General features: G+C 35.3%; 1 protein-coding gene across 5 annotated transcripts in view; it reads left to right on the forward strand.

Annotated features, from left to right (window-relative positions):
* Positions 1-20,078, forward strand: part of ASCC3 (activating signal cointegrator 1 complex subunit 3) — a 251,354-nt gene that overhangs the window by 78,841 nt on the left and 152,435 nt on the right. For all 5 annotated transcript variants that reach the window (XM_059842392.1, XM_059842389.1, XM_059842391.1 and 2 more), the window contains one exon: positions 15,084-15,248. In XM_059842392.1, coding sequence (XP_059698375.1) covers positions 15,084-15,248 — 165 coding nt within the window. The remainder of the gene's footprint in view (positions 1-15,083; positions 15,249-20,078) is intronic.

Below are 20,078 nucleotides of genomic sequence, written 5' to 3' on the forward strand. Positions count from 1 at the left end.
TAGAGGTCAAAGTTCATTGTCAGTGATTCATCTCAATTCGTTGTGGCAGAATGTTGCAAAAGTGAACATGAAGTAAAATATTAAAGATTGGCATTGAAAATATCAAATTAGTAAACATTCTTTAATTTTGTGTCTGTAAAAGATTGCTCTTAGATTATTGCATCTGTTTCTTCAGTACAACAGATACTAACAATGCTGAAGTTTTTCTGAAAATAGAACATACAAAATTAATATATGTTAAGAGAGAGTACTCTTGTTCTTTAGTCTTTTTTTAAGGGTTCAGCATCTTCCTTTCTCTGTTGCCAGATTTGTAATTAAATTATTACTTTTTAAAAGGCCCTTCTTCACTTTTGCATGACTGGGACTAGTTGAATCAAATTCTGTCCTGACATGATGGATTTTTAGGTGTGTTGCTGCAGTGATGTGACCATCCAGTGACAGCTGAATCACATGAGTTGCAAAGTATTTGTAATGTTTTAAGCTAGATTAAGCATATTTTAAGATAGTGGCATCATCAGAGAGGCTGCTGTGTAATAAAGATGTGTGACTGTGGGAAGAAGAAAGCCTGGTTCGAGCTGGTAAGTTGCTCCCACTTCTGCAACAGAATGATGAAGCTCCTAAGGGGAGGTTGCCTTTGAGCTTTCTATTCTTTATATTCCTTTAAATTATTTATTTCCTTATATATATTTATATATTCATTTGTTTCCTTTTATATATATATGTATCTATCTATCTATACATATATACATATATGTATGTATGTATGTATATCACAGTCTTACGGTCTCTGAGCTTAACGAGATTTGAATGTTTTCGTGTAGATTCTCATGTCAGCTGTTGCTTTTAGAGACCCGTGTTAGGTGGTTACCTTACATAAGATTCAGTGATAGATTTGAGACTGTTTCTTGTGGCTTCATAGGCACCAGTTTTGATGTGTGCTGGTTTTACTGTGGCTGTTTGTCATTTAAGAAAAAACTTACGACAGTGACAGTGAAAACCAAACGTTACTTCTTCATGTCAAAGGCACAATGCTAAGTACAAGATCTCTTTGCTGCTCCTTCCATTTACTTGGTCTTTCTTTATTGTGTTTCAGACAGTCCATCTTATACTTGCCAAGTTGTATTTGCTGCTACGTCTCTCAAAACAGATAAATGTAACACTGATTGGGCAACCTTGTTATTGAGGTGGGTTAGGGAGGGAAGAATTCATAGTGTAGTAGAAAGTTTGAAAGACTTTTAATTCAATTGTGTGCTGATATACAAAAATTATAGATCCAGTTTTATAGCTATAATATGTTCAGTTAGCTCAATAGCTTTGTGTCATGCAGCATGATTCTTGAGTGGGAATCTTCACTTAATGTCCTTCAGAAACTGCATTGTGTGTCAGGGCATTGTATGTAATGTGGCACATTACAGCAATATTTTCTGCACTCCATTGTAAATGGCCTAGCAAGTGAATGAGTTCAATAAGCTACTTCATTATTTTTTAATCTAGATGGAAACTCAGAGTCTTTCAGACTTGAAAATTCTCTAGCAATCCTTTGTACGTCGTATTCCTGCTCAATGCCTTCGAACTCAGGAGTGGCTCATCCTGATAATCAGCAAGTTAGACAGGAGTGTCAGGAGACCTATTGGATGAAAACCAAATATAAAAAAGGAAGCATGCAAGAGGTGGAAGCAGGAGCAATTGACCTGGAAGGATTGTAGTTGCGCATGTTGAGCATGAAGGGACAGGATTAGGTAAGAAAAAGCCCAGGAGCACACGTGAAGGGCAGCAAGAAAGGCAAAAGAAAATATACAGCAAAAGAAAAATTGGAGAAAACCTCTGCTAAATACAGCAGAGTACCTGATGTCAAAAGGCATGTAATTGGCTGAGGTACTTAATGCTTTCTTTTCTTCAGCCTTTATAGCTAGGCCTGGTTTTCAGCAAGCCCTAGAGACAAAAGGGAAAATCTAGAGGAGGAAAATGCAACACAAAAGTCCGGTTAGGGAATGTGCAGACAAACTGAGTATGATAGAAGTTAATGCAATCTGATGATGTTTTCCCACAAGTCCTCAGGGACCTAGTCAAAGTTACCATGAGGTCATTCTTGATTACCTTTGAAAAGTCATGTTGGTCCTCTGTGTGGAAACAAAGCAATTTTGCAGATGGTGCAAAACTGGGAGGAATGGTTGACAGATCAGATGGTTGCACAGTAATTTAGAGTAACTTTGGAAGGTGGAGAAATGGGCCAACACAGATCTCATGAAGTTCCAGAGTTCATGCCATGTCCTACATAGGAGTGAGGGAGTAATTTTATAAACCCATCCAGGCTGGGGGGTGGTCAGATGGGAGGCAGCTTCCCAGGAAAGATAATGGATATTCTGATGGAAAACAAAATTAATATGAGCAAGCAACATGCCCTTCATTCCAGGCTGCATTTCGGAAGGGTGTTGCCAGCAGCTCAAGGGAGGTGTCTGTTCCTCTCTGCTCAGCCCTGGTGAGACACACCTCTGGTGCTGGGTCCAGTTCTGGGCTCCCCTTTATGAGAGGAGCAGGGACATACTAGAGCAAGTCTGGCAAAAAGACATGAAGGTTATTGAGGGATAGGACATCTGTCACATGAGGAGAGGGAAAGCAAGCTGAAAGGGGAAGTCATTCAGTCTTCTGGGTATGGAAAAGCTCAGATAGATGTGATCTGAGCACATTGTGTATTTATGCATAAAGACTGAACCGGACCTCAGCAGTTTCCAGTGAGTGCAAAAAAAGGCAGTGGGCGCACATTGCAATACAGGAAATTCTCTGTAACTTCGTTTTTTTTCCTGGTGAGGGTGGTCAGACACTGAAAGTTTGTCTAGACAAGCTGTGGAGTCTTCAAAGACTGAGTATCTCCTGAGAGATACTGGATCCATTCTGTGTGCAGTGTTCAGCAGACTCCTCTAGGTGACCCTGATTTGAGCGGTGGATTGGATTGGTAGATCTCTAGAGGTGACTTCCAACCTTATCCTTGCTGTAATTCTGTGAAAATCAAAACTAGTCTATTTTGATGGAATTGCCTATCTGATATTTACTGCATGTATCAGTAAAAGATGAGCAAGGAAAATTTTAGACACTATTTTGCCTGTTAAAATGTTCTCGTGTAATCATTAACGATGACATTTTGTCAGAAAAAGTTCAGATTTTCTTTCCTAGTGATGAAATGCTAATAAGCATTTTTCATTTCATATTTTTCTATGTAAAATTAAGACTAAAAATCCTTAAAATACATTGTCTGAATGTTAAATTGTGAAGTACAACAGATCTCAATAAGTAACAATAAAGAATGCTTCAATTTAAGTTCTTAAACTAATATCAGAGAATCTGAAATTGAAGTACTTTGTGGTATGAAGTAACTGCTCATCTGCATATGATTAACTAATGAACTTATTAAAAACACCAAATAAAATATAATAGGTTTTGTCTCAGGCTTTTTTGTCACTGAGGATCTTCAGTAAAAGTTGGAGGAAAGTAATTTTCAATAGTCTCTATTAGCATTAATATTTTATCTATGAAGAATTTCGAAGAGTGATTTACTTCTGTTTGGTTTAATGGCCTTTTATAGCTGAAAAGGTTCTGTGCAAAAGGTGTCTACACGTCTTTAAAATTACTTAGTAACTGTTTTGCACTTCCAAATACTTTTTTAAACACAGTAAATTTTACAGGGTGAAAACGCAGTCTTTTATAGTTAATGCAAATGATGCATTAAGTTAGACCCTTTTCCCAGAGTACAATTTAAATGTACTCAGAAGTCCAATTATCTTTGATTTAGATGTAAAAATTGCAGAATAACAGCTGTGCCTGCTGAGTGAATATTCCTCTGCAAAAAGATAGCTTATTTGAGCAGAGTTTAGGACAGGTTGCTCAGGGAATGTTTGCCTCTTTTGGATCTTTTTCAAATTTAACTGCTTCTGGTCAGTTGAAAATAAAAGTAAATTACAAAATAGTATCAGGGCACTGGAGAGTTTATGTCCTCTAAGTTGTCATTTTGCATATAACAGAATATCTTGAATTTGTCTAGCATTTATTACAATTTATTTATCTTGATTGTCTAGCATTTATTGTGATTTATTTTTGGAACAAACCCTAGACATTATACTTCAAATTAATGCTTGCAAATAATTGCAGATAACAATGCTAAATTTGACTGCATTTAGAATACAGTTTTTTCTATACTACAGCAAAGAAAAATTTTAAGCACCTCCAACACTGAAGAATCACTTTACATGCAACAACTATAATAAAATGTAGTGTAATTTAAAATAAATTTAGAATATATGTAATAGTAGTACAAAGTATTCTTATTATAGCAAAAAACATGTTGTTTTTTGCTAGTGGTTTATATTGTAGCATGCAGTACTGGCAGGGTATGTATTAGTAGCATGTTAAATTATTAATATAGAGTAGAATATATTATCTAGGCTATATGTTATACATAGTTACCTAAGTTACCTATTATTGAAATTTGAAATGTGTTTTTTAAAGTTCTTGTTTACCTTGTAAGCTGATCTTAAAACTATACGAAGTATGAGAATTAATTTAATTTGTCTTTCTGAGAACACAAATGTAATATGTATATTTCACTGTTGATAAATATTGCTCTAATTTCATTTTGCAACACCCTGATCATGGAGCTTTCTTAAACTTCCTGATAAATCTCCTTCAGGGCTTACCTCTCTTCATTGTTAAAAGATTTTTTTTTTTTTAATGGAAACCTATTTTCAACCTAAATCCTAATCAAATTTTATTACCACTTTCTTTACCTGAATGTGCGTCTTCCCCAGTCACTGCTATTTGCTTTCCGAAGTCTCTTGCAGTTGTAGTTATCTCTGTTCAGACACGTTTATTTAGCCTAAGCATCAGTTTATTTAAACTTTTTGTAAAGGTCATGCTTCATTTACGTTTAGTCATTCTCATTTTTCACTTCTGGGATCTCAGTTGGTTTGCACTCCTTGAAAGAAGTTGCCCAGAACATAATGTATTGTCCCAAGATCATACTGCTGCTGGGCAGAGTGGAAGCTTTATTTAGCACATCCAAATAGCAGCATTTCTGCTCCAAGGTTTCAGTTGTTGCATCAGCAGAGCATCTTTGGTTCATGTGCAGACTGATCTGCTCCTTCTCTTTTTGCTGTCCACCTACTGCCTTGCCAGTTGTTTTACATCCTGCATTTGTTGGATAATTATTCCTAAGGGTCAGCTTCATCTGCTTTGGCTTTAGCCATGTAAGAGTTAGGCAGCTGGTCTAAACTGGTTGCACAGAGTCCTAGGGAGAACACAGCAGAGGAAAGACTTCTAAGGCTGGTTCATACTTGGATGGATGAAGTGAACCAGCTAGAGGGAGCCTAGACATCTAATTTGAGGGTGATTTTCTAAGTTAGCAGGTAAGATAGGCAAGATAAATCCTATCTTCAGTGTAGAATCTTGAAATTCTATTACTGACTTATCCATTAATGCATCTGTTCTTTACCTTATTAAGACATTTTAAAATTCATACTCCATCATCCAATGTGTTTGCAGCTCTATCCAGCATCATATCAATGTAATGGTTAGTGGATATAATCTGTAGTGTGTTACTAGGGTTACTCATGAAAATATGCAATGATATTGAGGTGCATAGACTCCTGTGGAACTCTGTGTGATTTGATCCTTTCATTACAACAGCAAACTTGGTATTTCCTCTTGGTGCTTGAAGAATGCTGCTGAAATCCAAAGAGGATGCTAGTTCTTAGGTAATGTAACCAGAGAATATAGATCTGACAATCTTGCTGTCTGTTACAGTAACCTTCACCATTGGTTATCATTAATATTAGAAGACAGAATTTTCTCTGGAGTGTAAACTTGAAAGGAAAATTTTGTGAAATCACATTTGCACGCAAGCAAATGAACTAGTGTTTGAGTTGTCGTTTTGTAAACTGGTGTCACAAAATTGACTTCTAATGCAGTATCTGTTTAATATCAGCATCTCAGCTGAACCAAGGCCTTTTTGTCTTCATCTTACACTTAGTATGCCTCCATATCAGTGATTGCAGTGATCAGTTTGCATTGATTGTTGAAAAATCCTGATTGGTGACAAACACACGAACTTGCTCCCTGTTGGAGACAAATCTGTGATGGAAAATAAAACTGTTGAGTAAAGGTGTGTGAAAAAGGATATTTGGAACAAAATGTCGCTGTTGCCCTTTGGTCCTTTTTCACATAAATTTGGGTTAATCCACATCTTGGGGTAAGGCTTGACAGGAGCAGAACAGGGGGGAAAAGTCTGGGTAGTCTTAAAATATAAATAAATAAATAAAATATTATCATTATGTCAACAAAAGTTATTCTGAACCTTTTAATATTTACAGTTAATGAGATACAGAGGACCCCTGTGATGAGTCTTAAAAGCATACCAGTATAAATAAATTGAAAGAACTGAGAGCTGAGGTAGTCTTTTATCTTTGTATCCCAAAGCTGTGCAACCAGAGCCTAAACTTTCCTTGTAGAACAGAGGAGTAATGACTTTGAAAACCTTTTCCTTGCAGCTATGAAAAAAAAAAGAAAAAAGAAAAGAAAAAACTTTAAAAACCCACAATTATCAAACAAAACCACCAAGCAAGCAACAATACTGGATTTCTCAGAAACCTCAATTTCCAGGAAATCTCCTTGTTCTTACTTTTTCCTTGTAAATTCTTAAACCAACAATCTTTTCCCAAGTATTGCTATAATGATATATAAAAGCATATGCCAGTGTATTCTACAGTCATGTTTTGTTGTTATTCTGTTGTATCTCTGTTAGATATGAAAAAGGGGCCAGGGGAGAAGGAAATGCAAAATAACACTGTGCAGATTTGAAAACAAGCAGGCTGGATGCAGTGTCTCAAGAGACAGGCACTTGCTCAAAGTTGTCAGATTTGATTAAGGGAGCTTTTGGCATCAATCAGACCTGACAGTAGAATATCAGAGGTTAGTAAAACTATAATTGCTGAACTGATTAACAGCAAAGAGGAAAAGAGGGTAGTGTTTTGGATCAAACTCCTTTAAAACATTTAGATTATTATTTAAACTTGAAATCTGAGTAGCTAATTATATATCTTACAATATAAGAGATGAATTTCACAAAATCATGCAAACTGTTCTTCCTCGCTGTGGTTTTTAAAGTAAGATTTGTACTGACTTTAAACAGGCTGTTTTATCATGGGAAAAAAGAATACAGAGAGCAGGTGCTTATATCCTATTACTCAGTACAACTATTGTGATTCTAATACACATTTTTTACTGTAGTTTCGTCTCAGATTAAATTGCTCCATATTCTTTTAGTAAGACTATAGAAGACATAAGGTAAGGTCTTCCACATCATCAACAAAAAAAAATTGCTAGTCCTACTGTCTTATACAGTTTATTTTTACTGTGTCAGAGTCTGTTGTACTGAGTTCTAAAAGTAGTACTGGAACTTCTAAATGAATTTTGTAATCTCTGGACATCCAGGATTGTGCTGAAAGCATAAAATTTTAAATCTTCACATATGAACTTAAATTTGTTAGTCATAATTATGAAACTGAGTATGCAACAAATACAGTAATATTGAAAAAAATCAATTCAACAGAATATGTCCTAAGTATCTTGTTCTGCTAAGTCAATGTGCTGGTACATTGTTAATCAGTTGCCTTTCATTAGGTGAAATAGCTGGGTTTGGTAAAGGAACGAAAGCATTGTGCATTCCTAGGACTCATTATAAAATAAAACATGCTGAACAGAGTTATGTTGCTTCAGTTTAAAATTCATTGATTATTTTAAGTTCTGAGTGACAGCTGTTACAATCCCTTGTTGATTTCTGTTGTTGATTGACAATTGCTGTTAGCTTTGGTGACTTACTAATTGCTTATAATATGCATCAATATAATGCACCTCTTTTGTAAGTCTTTCTAGCATGATGAACTCAAGTCTTTCATGTTAATACTTCTTGTAAGTGTGGCCCTATTATTAAATGTTTCTAAGATGCATATGCATATATAAATCTTTATTTGTGTATATATGGTGTTGTATTGACATTACTTTAGACCACAAATACGTGTTCAGATTTGTTAGAACATCCTCTGTTCAACTAAATGGGCATACTGCTCATCTGCATATCTTTGTATTGTAAGGAATCTGCTTTACTAGAAGCATGATTCTGTTTTAACTGTGTTAAACACATCCTCAGATGGTTGTTTCTGATGTATGGGGAGCAAAATACTTGGATTCATTATTTATTACTTCCTACCTCAGATTCTTGTTTTGAATTGCTGCCCTCTGCTTTACTTTTGGTATGTTTATTCGACTCCCTGCCTGAGCTCCAGCTCACATGAGGTTTTTTAAATGCTTGAATAAATCACAGAGTAAGAGTGCAATAAAAAGAGGAATAAAACCAGCATTATGAAAATGACTTGCAGGTTGCTGCTCTTGTAACATGTTTTGATGGAGTTTTACCTCAAAGAGTGCTAAACTGGTAATGAGTCCCTCATGGGGTGTGATATCAGCTATCTAATATTAAAATTTGTGAGAAACTCCGAAGTATCACTTATTAGAAGGGAAACATTTTCAAATTTATGAAGCTCTAGAATAGCAGCTCTGCCTACAGAATTGCAGAATATGCTGCATTCCAATGAGTGTCTGCTCTGGGTGGACGTGTGTAGTTGTGCGCAGTTTTACGTGTCTCCATTTTTGCAGAAGTTAAGATCTGGCAGTGAGTTCCCTGCCAGAACAAACCACCATGATAAATAGTTACAGCATGAATTGAGTAAACTGTGTAGGTTGCCCATGCCCCCTTGCCAAAAAGCTGTCGGAAGATGAGGAGTGCTGGCTGTGACTGAGCAAAGCTTCCCCTAGGATGAGGTAAGGGGAAGTTGTAGATGTGTGTAAAGGAGCAGAAGTGTAGAGAAGACTGGTAACAAGGTGAAAACAATAAAGACAAGGAAGTTCTACTAATAGAAATCGACAGAAGTAGATCTTTGAGAAAGTGTCTTTGAATAGTAACAATAAAGCAGCAGTGGCTGGAGCAGAATTCTTTATTGCTATCCATTCATGGTGAATCACTGTGCTGGAGACAAATTTACTGCAGAAAGGGCAAACATAGAAAGGGGCTGGTGCCACGCCTTCCAAAGCTATTAGATCCATAGGGCTTATATTTCGTACCTATGCTATGTTTTATCTTTACCTGTATATAGTAATGAATTGGGCCTTAAAATTGTTTCTTCTCCAGCATCATTGAGACACTTCAGAAAACAGTTCTGTTTGAAATTCCCCTACTGAATTCTGTACTGAATTCTCCTACTTTGAATTATGCTTGATTTTGTCACATTTAATTTTAGCAAGAGAATTCCTTCTAATCTGCAAACTATAAAATTCTTTCCAATTGTGTCTAATCATTGTTTCATGTTGTTAAAAGGCAAATTTCTGAAATACCTAGCATGCATTTTCCAGTGCATAATAAATATTTCAGTTAATTCCAGGTTATATTTCAGCTGTTTCTGTCTCTTTGCCTCCCCTTAGTTTTGGCTGTCATGTCTTCAATGAGACTTTTTTGTGCTAATAACAAAGTGAGAAACTCCAGCATCATTGGTCACTGAGCAGGAGGAGCACAGGAGGAAGCCTTTAGAGAACAGATGCTCACATAGCCGCAGGCATCAGAGTGGTTTTTTGTGTAATAAGATTCAGTTTTCTTTTTTCTTTCCTAAGGATACTGTTATATTGAGAGTTACTTAATAGAAAGTGGGAAAGGTACAAAGAAATGTTAATGCAAAATGAATAAGAAGTGGCTGTTAAGAGGATAAAGCAAATACAGGGTGAAATTACAGTAGAAATTTATATTTCTTGCAGATTTAATCCATGTTTTGAGAAGCAATACTGTGAACTTCACAGAGAAATTAATATACTAAATGTTTACTGTTTATTTATCAGAATTTGGATGATTTCAAAGGAGAAGTAGTGCTTTTATTTAGGTATCTTAAATATGAAAATATCTCTTTTGTGCTGCAGGTGTGAGATGACATATGGTTATGATATATTTCTGGATCTTGATCCAGTTTTGGGAAGATAATTTCATTTTGGAAACTTCCCATAACATACAACCTTTATTATTGTGATCATTTGGCATCCATCAAATTTTCCTGATGCAAAGGCCTCTGGATTTTTTCATGAGTTTATTCTACAGTTTCTTTCTAGAAAGAATGATAGATTCTAATGCTCAGCATGTATAATAATATGAATTCAAACTTATATGTCAAATGTTTAAAATTGTGTGTGTACCATTCTATTCTATGTTTTCACTGTTTTGATATAATAAAGGAACCCATATTTACATCTTGTGCACAGTAAAGGCACTGTACTGCTGCTGCTCTGTTTTCAGTATGGCAGCAGGCAGGCTTATTTTTGGAATGGTGCTGATACTCAGAATACCCAGTCCAAGTACAAGGTACCTACTTTTTATGTTATAGAAACCTGTGTAACCACATATTAAAATAAACATTTTTCCTATCATTTTAGTTGATGTTTAAGCTGAGATCTGAGTCAACAAGTACTTTATACCTGGTTTGATAATTATTTGGCGCATAGGAAGAGTGATCCAGGTCTTTTCTGATTATTTTATGGCAATTATAGAAGTCAGGAAGTTGGGGGTGAGGTAGAGTGTGCATCTGAGTTTTGATTTATTGTTGTTTATATGAAAGGGATGACAGGTCAGATGGATGACAAATGAAGGCTGAAATGTCTTAAAACTGTTCTTAAAAATAGTCTTGAAGAACTTAAAAGCAGTAAATTTTGTAGTATGGCATAGTTATAACTAAGGTTTTATGTAGTTTGTTCTGAAATATTTTTATATGCAGTTTGGACCTGTGGGAATGTAAATTTGAGGGGATTACAATAGTTTTTCTGCTCTCAGAGTGACTGTCCTAATTATTCAAGCAGAAAACAGATACTAGTCATGGGCAAAATGTATTTGGGAGAACTTAAAAGTAGCAAAGAAATTCAGAGAATTGAGGGTAAGCTATTGAAAACATAAACCTTCAAGGCTGTGGTCAACTGCTAGAAATGAATGTTGGCCCCACCGCAAATAAATGGAAGATCATTTGATTTTAGTAAGACACTAAGCCTTTTCAGATTAAGAGAACCCCCAAACAACGAAAAATCCCGACATTTTCTACATGTTGATCTTCTGAAACTGTGGTGAAAATGTAACTTACTTTTACCATGAAATCTGGCTTCAAAGGGGACTGAAGAGAACCTGACAAAAATATTATGCAAATCATGCAATTATAGAAAAATGCATTTTCACTGTCTCTTGAAATTTTGTAAATTGGTGTTGAAGTTATCAGTTAGTGTTGTCCCTTTTGACATAATTTTTCAAAGTGAAATAGTTAAAATTTTTTGTTTGAGTTCTTACCTGAAAATTATGTAAAACCATCTAGGGATATGTTAAATAACATCAAAGTAAATGACATAAATTTGACTTTAAATACTTGGATTATTTCTTTTAAACAGGTAACTCTTTTGGTATAATAGTGAAATTGAGTGACAATGCTCACTTAAGACTGAAGACTTTGTGAAAAGCTCATGTTTTCCTAACAGAAAAACTCAGTGTGGAAGAACAAACTATAGTAATAACCAGATTGGGAAAAGAGGAGTGTGTCTGCGTAGAGAACCTTAACATGACATTAAAATATTGACAGTTAACCCATTTCTATTCAGCCATATCCTAATACAAAAACCAGATTGAAATATCTTGCATGAGGTGCAGTTCATTAAACAAATGTGACACTTTATTTTCTAGCTATTTCAATACCGAAAGAGGTGAAGTGGTGAAATAGCAATATAAATAAACACACCTCTCAGTGTGCTGAGAACTCAAGTCCATGTAAAAGAAAGAAATATTAAAAAGATTTTTTAATATTCGGTTTCTGTGTCCTTCTCTTGCCCCCAAACAAAAAGCAGAATCCACTTCCTGAATCTGAATTTTGATTTTAAAACTTAAAGGATAAAATATATTGTCTCTGAAAATTAGTTATAAAAAGAAATGCCACTATCGCATTTAAAACTAATAATGAGATGACTCATAATGCTGTCTGGTTTATTATTTTAATTGAAAAAAAAAATTTTTTTTAGTCTTTGCTGATAGCAATTTCTTTGAGCTGAAATTTAAAGTAACATTTTAGATATTTGAATTCAATTTATAATTTGCAGCTACAAACCTGATCTGTTTGGGTGGGTTTTTTGAGATTTTTTTTTCTCCAACTGTAATTTCTGTCTGAAAAATAAATGTAATATTCTCTAGCAAAACATTCTCTGGAGATCTCTTTTCTTCCTTGATATACTGTCTCATTTGGTATAGCTTTTAATTCAGGTCATTGCTTTGGATACATTGCTATTTTAAAATAAGAACAAAGTAAAACACCATCATAACAGATATTTAGTCATCACTTAGAAACAGAAGAATTAATGATACAATTTTAAATATATATCCTGATAACATGACTGACATTAAAAAAAAACCAAGCTGTGATCTGAATGTTATCAATTTAGATTTAGCAAATTAGCTAAGTAGCTTGCATTTGTAGTATTTCACACCTTAAAGCCTTAATATGCATTGCTAAATATATTTCCTCACTGTTTGCTAATTAATGTTCTGTGGAAGTACAGCTGCTAATATTTTGTGGTTGATATGGCTCATTTTAAAGTGCTAACAGCTGCATCTGTAGTAGTGTTACATTTCAGTTCATAAATTATGGACATACATTTTTACACCTACTATTTTGTACAAGCATTTGAAAAATCTCTATTTGCTAACAAAATGCACCCAGTAATATTTAAACAAACCATGAAAATACCCCCCTGGATACCACCACTCTCTGAGATAATAGTGACTTGGTGAGTCTTTCATGTGTAAAGTTTTAAATGTTGCAGGAAATGAACATCTTTTTTCTGTAAAGTGTCTTCAGGAGTAGCTCTTGGTAATTAGTAAAGACTGATATATTCTGATGGTAAAATAATTGGACTGGAACAATATTGTGTGACAGTGCAGGGAAAAATATTTTCCTGTGGAGAGTAAATAAATACTATCAGAATATAGCTTGTGGAGAAGACAAGAGAATAAAAAGTATTCCTAAATGTGTTTTGTAAGAAACATTTGTTTTCATATTTTGAAAGAAACATCAGCCCAGGCAATCCAGGAGGGTCCTGGAGTGTGCTGATGAGAACTTCTTCCTGTGTAGATAGGACTTGGAGGAGAGGTGCTTTGCTGTACCTCATAAAGAAGGAGGAGCTTGTTTGAGATGTCAAAATTGAAGACAGACTTAACCATAGCAACAAAGAGATGTTGGAGTTCAGCATCCTGAGGAGGAGGAGGAACAGGTCAGAAAGGAAGCTCACAACCCTGGGCTTCAGGAGAGCAGAGTTTGGCCACTTCAGAGATCTGCTTGGAAAAGTCCCGTGTGATGAGGTCTTGGAGGGAAGAGAGAGTTCAAAAAATCAAGAAAGCTGGTTAATATCCTTCCAAGTTCAACAGTGGCCCATCCCAGTGAATAGGAACTTGGGCAAAAATGAATTAGTTGGAGCTTGGCCTGCGGGAATGGACAAGTTTCTCCAGGTCATACACAGAAATGAAGGATGCATACAGGGAGTGAGAGCAAGGGTATGCAATCTGGGAAGAACACAGGGACATTGTCTGACCATCCAGGATGAAGTTAGGAAAGCTGAAGTCCAGACAGAATCTGCTCAGGAATATCAAAGAAAACAAGATAGGCAACAAAAGGAAGACTAAGTACAGTCTGGACCCATTGCTGAATGAGACAGGGGGCCTGTGAATGGCACAGGACACAGAAGAGGCTGAGGTAATGAGTACCTCCTTTGCACAGTTCTTACTAGCAGGATTCCTATCAGGATTCCTATCCCAAATTCCAGCAACTGGGGGAAGAAGATCAGGTCTTAAGAGAACAGGGGACACATATGTCCATAGTGTGACTGCTTTGCATCCACAAGTGCTGAGGAAGCTGGCTCCTCTCACTGCACTGTCACTCTTGATAATCTTGATCAGCCATTGTAACTGGGAGAAGAGACCAAAGACTGGAGAAAGGCAAATGTCACTCCTGTCTTCAACAGGGGCAAGTAGGATCCATGGAATGCCTGGCTGGTCAGCCTCATATGGGAAAGTGGTGGAACAGCTAATCTTAAAACAGTTTCCAGCTAATCTTAAAATATGAAAGACAAGAAAATCCTATCATGGATAGTGCACTTGACTTCACCAAGGCGAAGTCATGCTTGGCCTTCTTGGTAAATTTCTATCAAGTGATGTCTGACAGGGTAGATCTGGGAGAAGCTGTGTATATTGGCTGCCTAGATTTGGGTAAAGCTGTTGTTTGTGTTTTCCATAAGATCCTCATAAAGAAGCTGGTTGATGTGTGGGTTGGCTGAGCAGACAGTGAGGAGAGACTGATACACCAGAGGACTGTGCTGACATACAGAGGCACATTGACAGGCTGGAGAAATGGCCTGACATATCTACATGAAACAATGAAGTTTGGAAATTACCATATCCAGGACTGGTGAAAGTTGTTCTATCTGTTTTACCAGTGCATGGATTAAGATATCCAAAGGTACAACTTGAAAGTGTGCGTTAGGGAGAAAGCATTTCATAGGCAACTGGGAATTATCAGGTCAAGCTTAGGTGTGAGGGGAGGGTCTTAGTTGTTTACTGTGCTATGAAGAAGGTTAAAAATATTTTATCACAGATGATTTTAGTGAAACAGAACCATTAAACGATTATATAAGTAGTTTGTTCTGGATAGCTGTTTCAATGTTTTCATGTGGAAAATGTATACAAATGGGGCACAGCTTGAAGTTATTAGTTGATATTTCCATATGATTTTCCATACTGAATTCTACTAATGGCCATCCAACACATGTAGATGCAGCAAACTGTCTGCCTCATATATAAAGTGGGTAAAACTTAAGATAACTTCAAGTTCTACATTGCATTTACTCTGCTGTATGTTAAATTACTATATTTTTATAAATTATTTTTATATGCTTAATATATCTTTTTTTTTCCCCTGCTCTACTAGATGCTTGTGACTACTCCAGAGAAATGGGATGTAGTGACAAGGAAAAGTGTTGGTGATGTAGCCCTCTCTCAGCTGGTAAAACTCTTGATTCTTGATGAAGTTCATCTACTGCATGAAGACAGAGGACCAGTACTCGAAAGTATAGTAGCACGTACTTTACGACAGGTAAGAGGGAAAAAATCTTCAAAATAATTTTGTTTTGATCAAGAGTAGATAGATATCACTACGAAGGGTAACATGTTTATTATATAAATATATAAATAGAAATGCTTAGGCAGTTTACAATTTATTTTACAGCTGTTCTGTTTTAAAGCTGTGTATTAAGAATGTGGATTTTTTTTTGTCTTCTGCTTTTCTTTCTGTATTTTATCAACCATCAGATTCCTAAGATGCATAATTTATTAATTACAGTTCTGTTTCTTTACTTATAATTTATTTGCCTATTTTATTCTTCTGTAAAAGTAACAAGAAAACAAAACATTTTTAAGCAAATAATAATCAGGCTAATGTTTTAACACAACCAAAATTGAAATTATTTTCTTGCCAGGAATGCTTATTTTCAAATAGCAGTTTTCCTAGTAGAATTTCTTCTTTGTTTTAACTATGAGTAGTATCTTAGATCTAGGTAAAACTTTCAGCACATCTAGAAAAATACTACATAATTTTTAGTCTAGCATAAATGGTTCTTTTGTTTTTCCCTGTGATTTAGTGATTTTTCTAAATACCAAGATTAGAAATGGAGAAAAGGAGAAAAGAGATTTTTTTCTTAAATCTTGTTCAAAAGAAGAATTCAGAGTTAGGCAATAAATAAGGTTGGCCTCAATGGTGAGGTGTGCTTCTACAAGTAAAGTTAAACATGGAATTTGGGGATGATTAAATTTTGTCATGAAGAGCCAAACTCTATCCATACAAGTAATCTGTACCAAATTAAAATGAAATTATTGTTTTTATGGCTCTATTTGTAGCATGTTAAATGTTTAATACACTTAGCTTTCAAGATGCTTTTTTTCTTGGTAAGGCTACACTAACCTTGTTAAGGCTTTTTGAATTCCAACTCTGCTAAGAACAGAATGAAATTAATGTCTGCTCTAATCTGGTACAGCAAGTGTAAAGTTCCTGTATAAAGAATATAAGTAACAATTCTTTAGAAGAATCTAAGTTTAGAGTACCTCAAAGGCATTAAACTCGAGCTGTTTGATGTTGTATTTTCTTTCTTAAATGGTTTTGATAACCTTGTTTTTCCTTAGGTGTCTTTTTAGTAAACCCTCTCAGGTTTTAGTAGTGACCATGATAATCATTTTCTTCACATCAGATTGCAAGATTTATTCATTTCTTACTGTGAAATTTTGTGAGACTTGTAAGATAGACTTCAGCTGTCCAAAATAGATGTTGAGAGCCATTTTATCCATCCTACATTACTCAGCTTGGCATTCCATTTCTGCTCTGCTTGGACACAAATCTCCCTTAGATCCTTCCCTTTTGTGTCTGTCAAGCCTGTGCAAGTAACTTAAGGAAAATAAAATCTGAGGCAATTATGTTTTGGGTACTGAATCCTATCCTTAGTGCATTTATTGTAATATAGCAGTATCTTGCTTCAGCACTCCTTTAAAAAATAGCTCTTTTTAAAAAAGGTGGTTTAATCTTTTAGGGTTTCAAGGTTTTGTTTTACCTACCAAGCTGGAATTTAGTTCATCTGGAGCTGAAGCTACCCAGTTGTAACCCTTCCTTAAGTGAAACAGTTGGGAAATAAAGCAATATACAAGTTTTGAAACTGACCATCTCACCACCTTATTTATTCTAATTTGATAAGAAAGACAGTAATGGAGACCCATATCTATCTTTACAAGTAGATAGCTTAGGAGGGGGAAAATTTACAGTATAAAGGTACATGAAAAAACCCACAGTTAAAAAGAAAGTAAAATTACTTGTAGAATATCTTAGAGTTGTGCCGTAGAAAACAATTGCTGACAAAAATATTTCAAATTGCAAGCTTCCCAGAGAGCCTGGGGACAAAGAAACAGGAGATGTTCTGTACAGTTGTTTTGGTTTTTTAATATGAAAACAAATAATAAGAGGATTACTTTTTAAAATTACACTGAAATGTTTTACTTCAGCATCTGAGCTTGCAGGCATAGTTCTATGAAGTTTGCAGTATACATCCACAGCTGTGAAGTTACTGGAACTTTTACGCAGTCAATAAAGAAAGATACCATAATGTATCTGATTTCAGAAGAATTTTCCTGGAGTTTAGTGAAAATACTGTTATAGATGCTCAAAGTGTAAAAAAAAAAAAAATCTAATGTTTTAATATTACTTTGTGAGGAAAATAAAATATTGTTGCATTTCCTTGGTTTTGTTTCTTGCTCATAACTCCATTTTATTTATTTTGATAGAAATTCATAAATGTCCCTGAAGCGTGAAAAAAAGCCAGGATATTTTAGCCCATCCCTGGAGAATGTCCTTATGTCTTCAGTGATTTCAATCTCTCTCCAACCTTTCTGAAAGTAGTTACAGAATCTACTTTTCATTGGTATCTATAGACATACCATACTTGTTCAGTATTCATGCGCACAGGAAGTAAGAGTAATTGTTCACTTCTTGAAAAACAAAAAACACCCCAAGGACAATATTAATCTGAAATGTTCTTATGTCAATTACAGCACTGTAGTAATTGCTGAAATCAATTACCTGATTTGTATACTGGTTTCAGACATCCAAAATATTGACTATTTTTCTTCATTTGTAGTAGAGGGACAAGTAATTCAAAGGAAAATCCATTGCAGAGTAGTAGTCACTAGATCAGAACTGGAGGCTATAGTAACTGAGATCTATTCTGGTAAATGTCATTGACATTTTCCCACTTTTCTCTACTGTCACTTTTGGCTCCTGCAGGAGACAATGCATTCAAACAGTAAAATTTTTGATCTGACCTGGAACAGTCATTTCTTGTATCACTTCTTGTAATAAATTCCTTTGAATACTTTTTCTGCCTTTTCCATAAATCACTAATAACAACTCAAAGAATGCATGTTCCTGTAGTTCCATCTGAATCATACTTCCCTGGCTTGTATATGAGACAATGTCATGATTCCTGTGTGGGGCAGGATGTTTAGTGCAGTGCCTTTTAGCTTTTGCAGGGCTTGTTATCTCATCTTAGAGAAAAGGCATCTCTCTCGTTTTATTGGAGGTTTGAGGGGTATTTTGATTAGATGGTTCACAACAGAAAAAAAGACAGTGGATCAGGGTTTTTTTGTCTTTTTAAAGAATTAGTGTTCAACCAGATACTTGGGCCTACAACTGTGCCAGAAAAGAATGTTTTGAGATCTGTATTGATATGAGGTAAAAATACAGCTCTCCAAATGCATTCTTTAAGCAGGAATATCCTGATGCACTAGCAGGTCTGTCCTAATTTGTACCTCAAAATACTTGAATGATTGATGTAGTTTCCCCCAGATGAACACTGAGTCACACCACTTACTGTAAGACTTTGACACGCACATTTTAACTTATGGCTTTTTTTTTAGAATTAGGTTTTATTTAAACCTGGAAGGAGCATATATATTGGAATTGCTGACAGTTTTACTCATAGCAGAATGAAGGGCATATTTGTGCATGTTTGCACTTTTCAAATTTTAGAGAATGTTTTTGCAAGTGATTTAAATTGACTTTGCTAAACATTTTGGTGGGAAAATTGCTCTGAGCTCTGTTATATACTGTAGGTATAACATCAAACAACTTATTTGAATCCAATTTATAGCTTTGATGTTTAAAGTTTTAGTCCAGAGCATAATTCAGATGTAAAACTGAAATGCTTAAACTTTTTAATAAAACTTTCCACACTACTGTAATATACTAAGGTTATTAGCTTAAAAGAAAAATTTCCAGTTTTTGCAGGCCACTGAAGTATTTTGTTTCAATTATTCAGAGATTTTGATTACGTCCTTGCTGCTTATGGGTATTTTTTCACAAAAAAGCATACTGAATACTACACTTGAGTTATACACAAGTTTTGATACCTGTCCTCAATATGTGAATGATAAATTAAATAAAAGAAAATCCATATTAAAAGCTTTCTCAGATTTTGGGATACCAAAGCTGCCATCTTAGACATACAAATATTGTTCTCAGCACTGTCTCATTTTTCAAATTAAAGTTTCAGTTACTTTATGGCTTTGTATTAGATTAACAAAGTTACTATAGATGGGGTAACGCAGCAGTACAAGGAATACAGGAGATTCCTGGAATGCACTGGTGAGAAAGGCCTCCTCCAGGCAGTAGAGGACTCACCAAGCAGAGGTGCTGTGCTGTACCCTTTACTCATCAAGAAAGGAGGATTTTGTTGGGGAAATGAAGATCAAAGGCAGCTGTGACTGTGGCCATGAGATGTTGGAGCTCTGCTTCCTTTGGAAATTCTCATGTTTCCTTTCTGAGATTTCTTTCCTCATGCTCCCTTATTTAAGGAGCTTTTCCTTTCAGCTGCAATGTAGTTTTCTTTAGTCTTTCTTTACATTTTCAATATCTGTAGTGCATTATTATTTCCTCTACCTATATTTTTTTCTGTCCCTTTCGTTGACTCTTTTACCTCTTACTAGAGATCACTGGCAAACAAGTTCAGATGTTTCTCACCTGAAGCCAAATGTCTAATTGTTATCAAATTAGGATTTTTTATGTGCTTGGAATCCCAGTCTTGATTTTGGTAATTTGTTCCATTTAAAAAAAATGGTCAAGACTGATAGCTAATGACATAAAACCAGCTGCTTAGATTTGTCTATCTTTTATCAAAGGGTGGCCCACTGTAGTTCTTATAAGGATCTTTTGGGACTAGAATGACAGTGGCATTTCATTTGGTTCTTCAGCTCTCATCTTAAGTGACTTCTGTTGATCTTTTGTCTCTTTGATATTCCGTATATAAACTAATCAAATTACTCAGCATCTTTTATTAAAGGATAAACCAAGCAAGGTTACTGTAGCCTCCTGCAATAATTTTTCCATTTC

Source organism: Haemorhous mexicanus, chromosome 3 (genome assembly GCF_027477595.1).
Source record: "Haemorhous mexicanus isolate bHaeMex1 chromosome 3, bHaeMex1.pri, whole genome shotgun sequence".
NCBI classification, from domain to species: Eukaryota; Metazoa; Chordata; class Aves; order Passeriformes; family Fringillidae; genus Haemorhous; species Haemorhous mexicanus.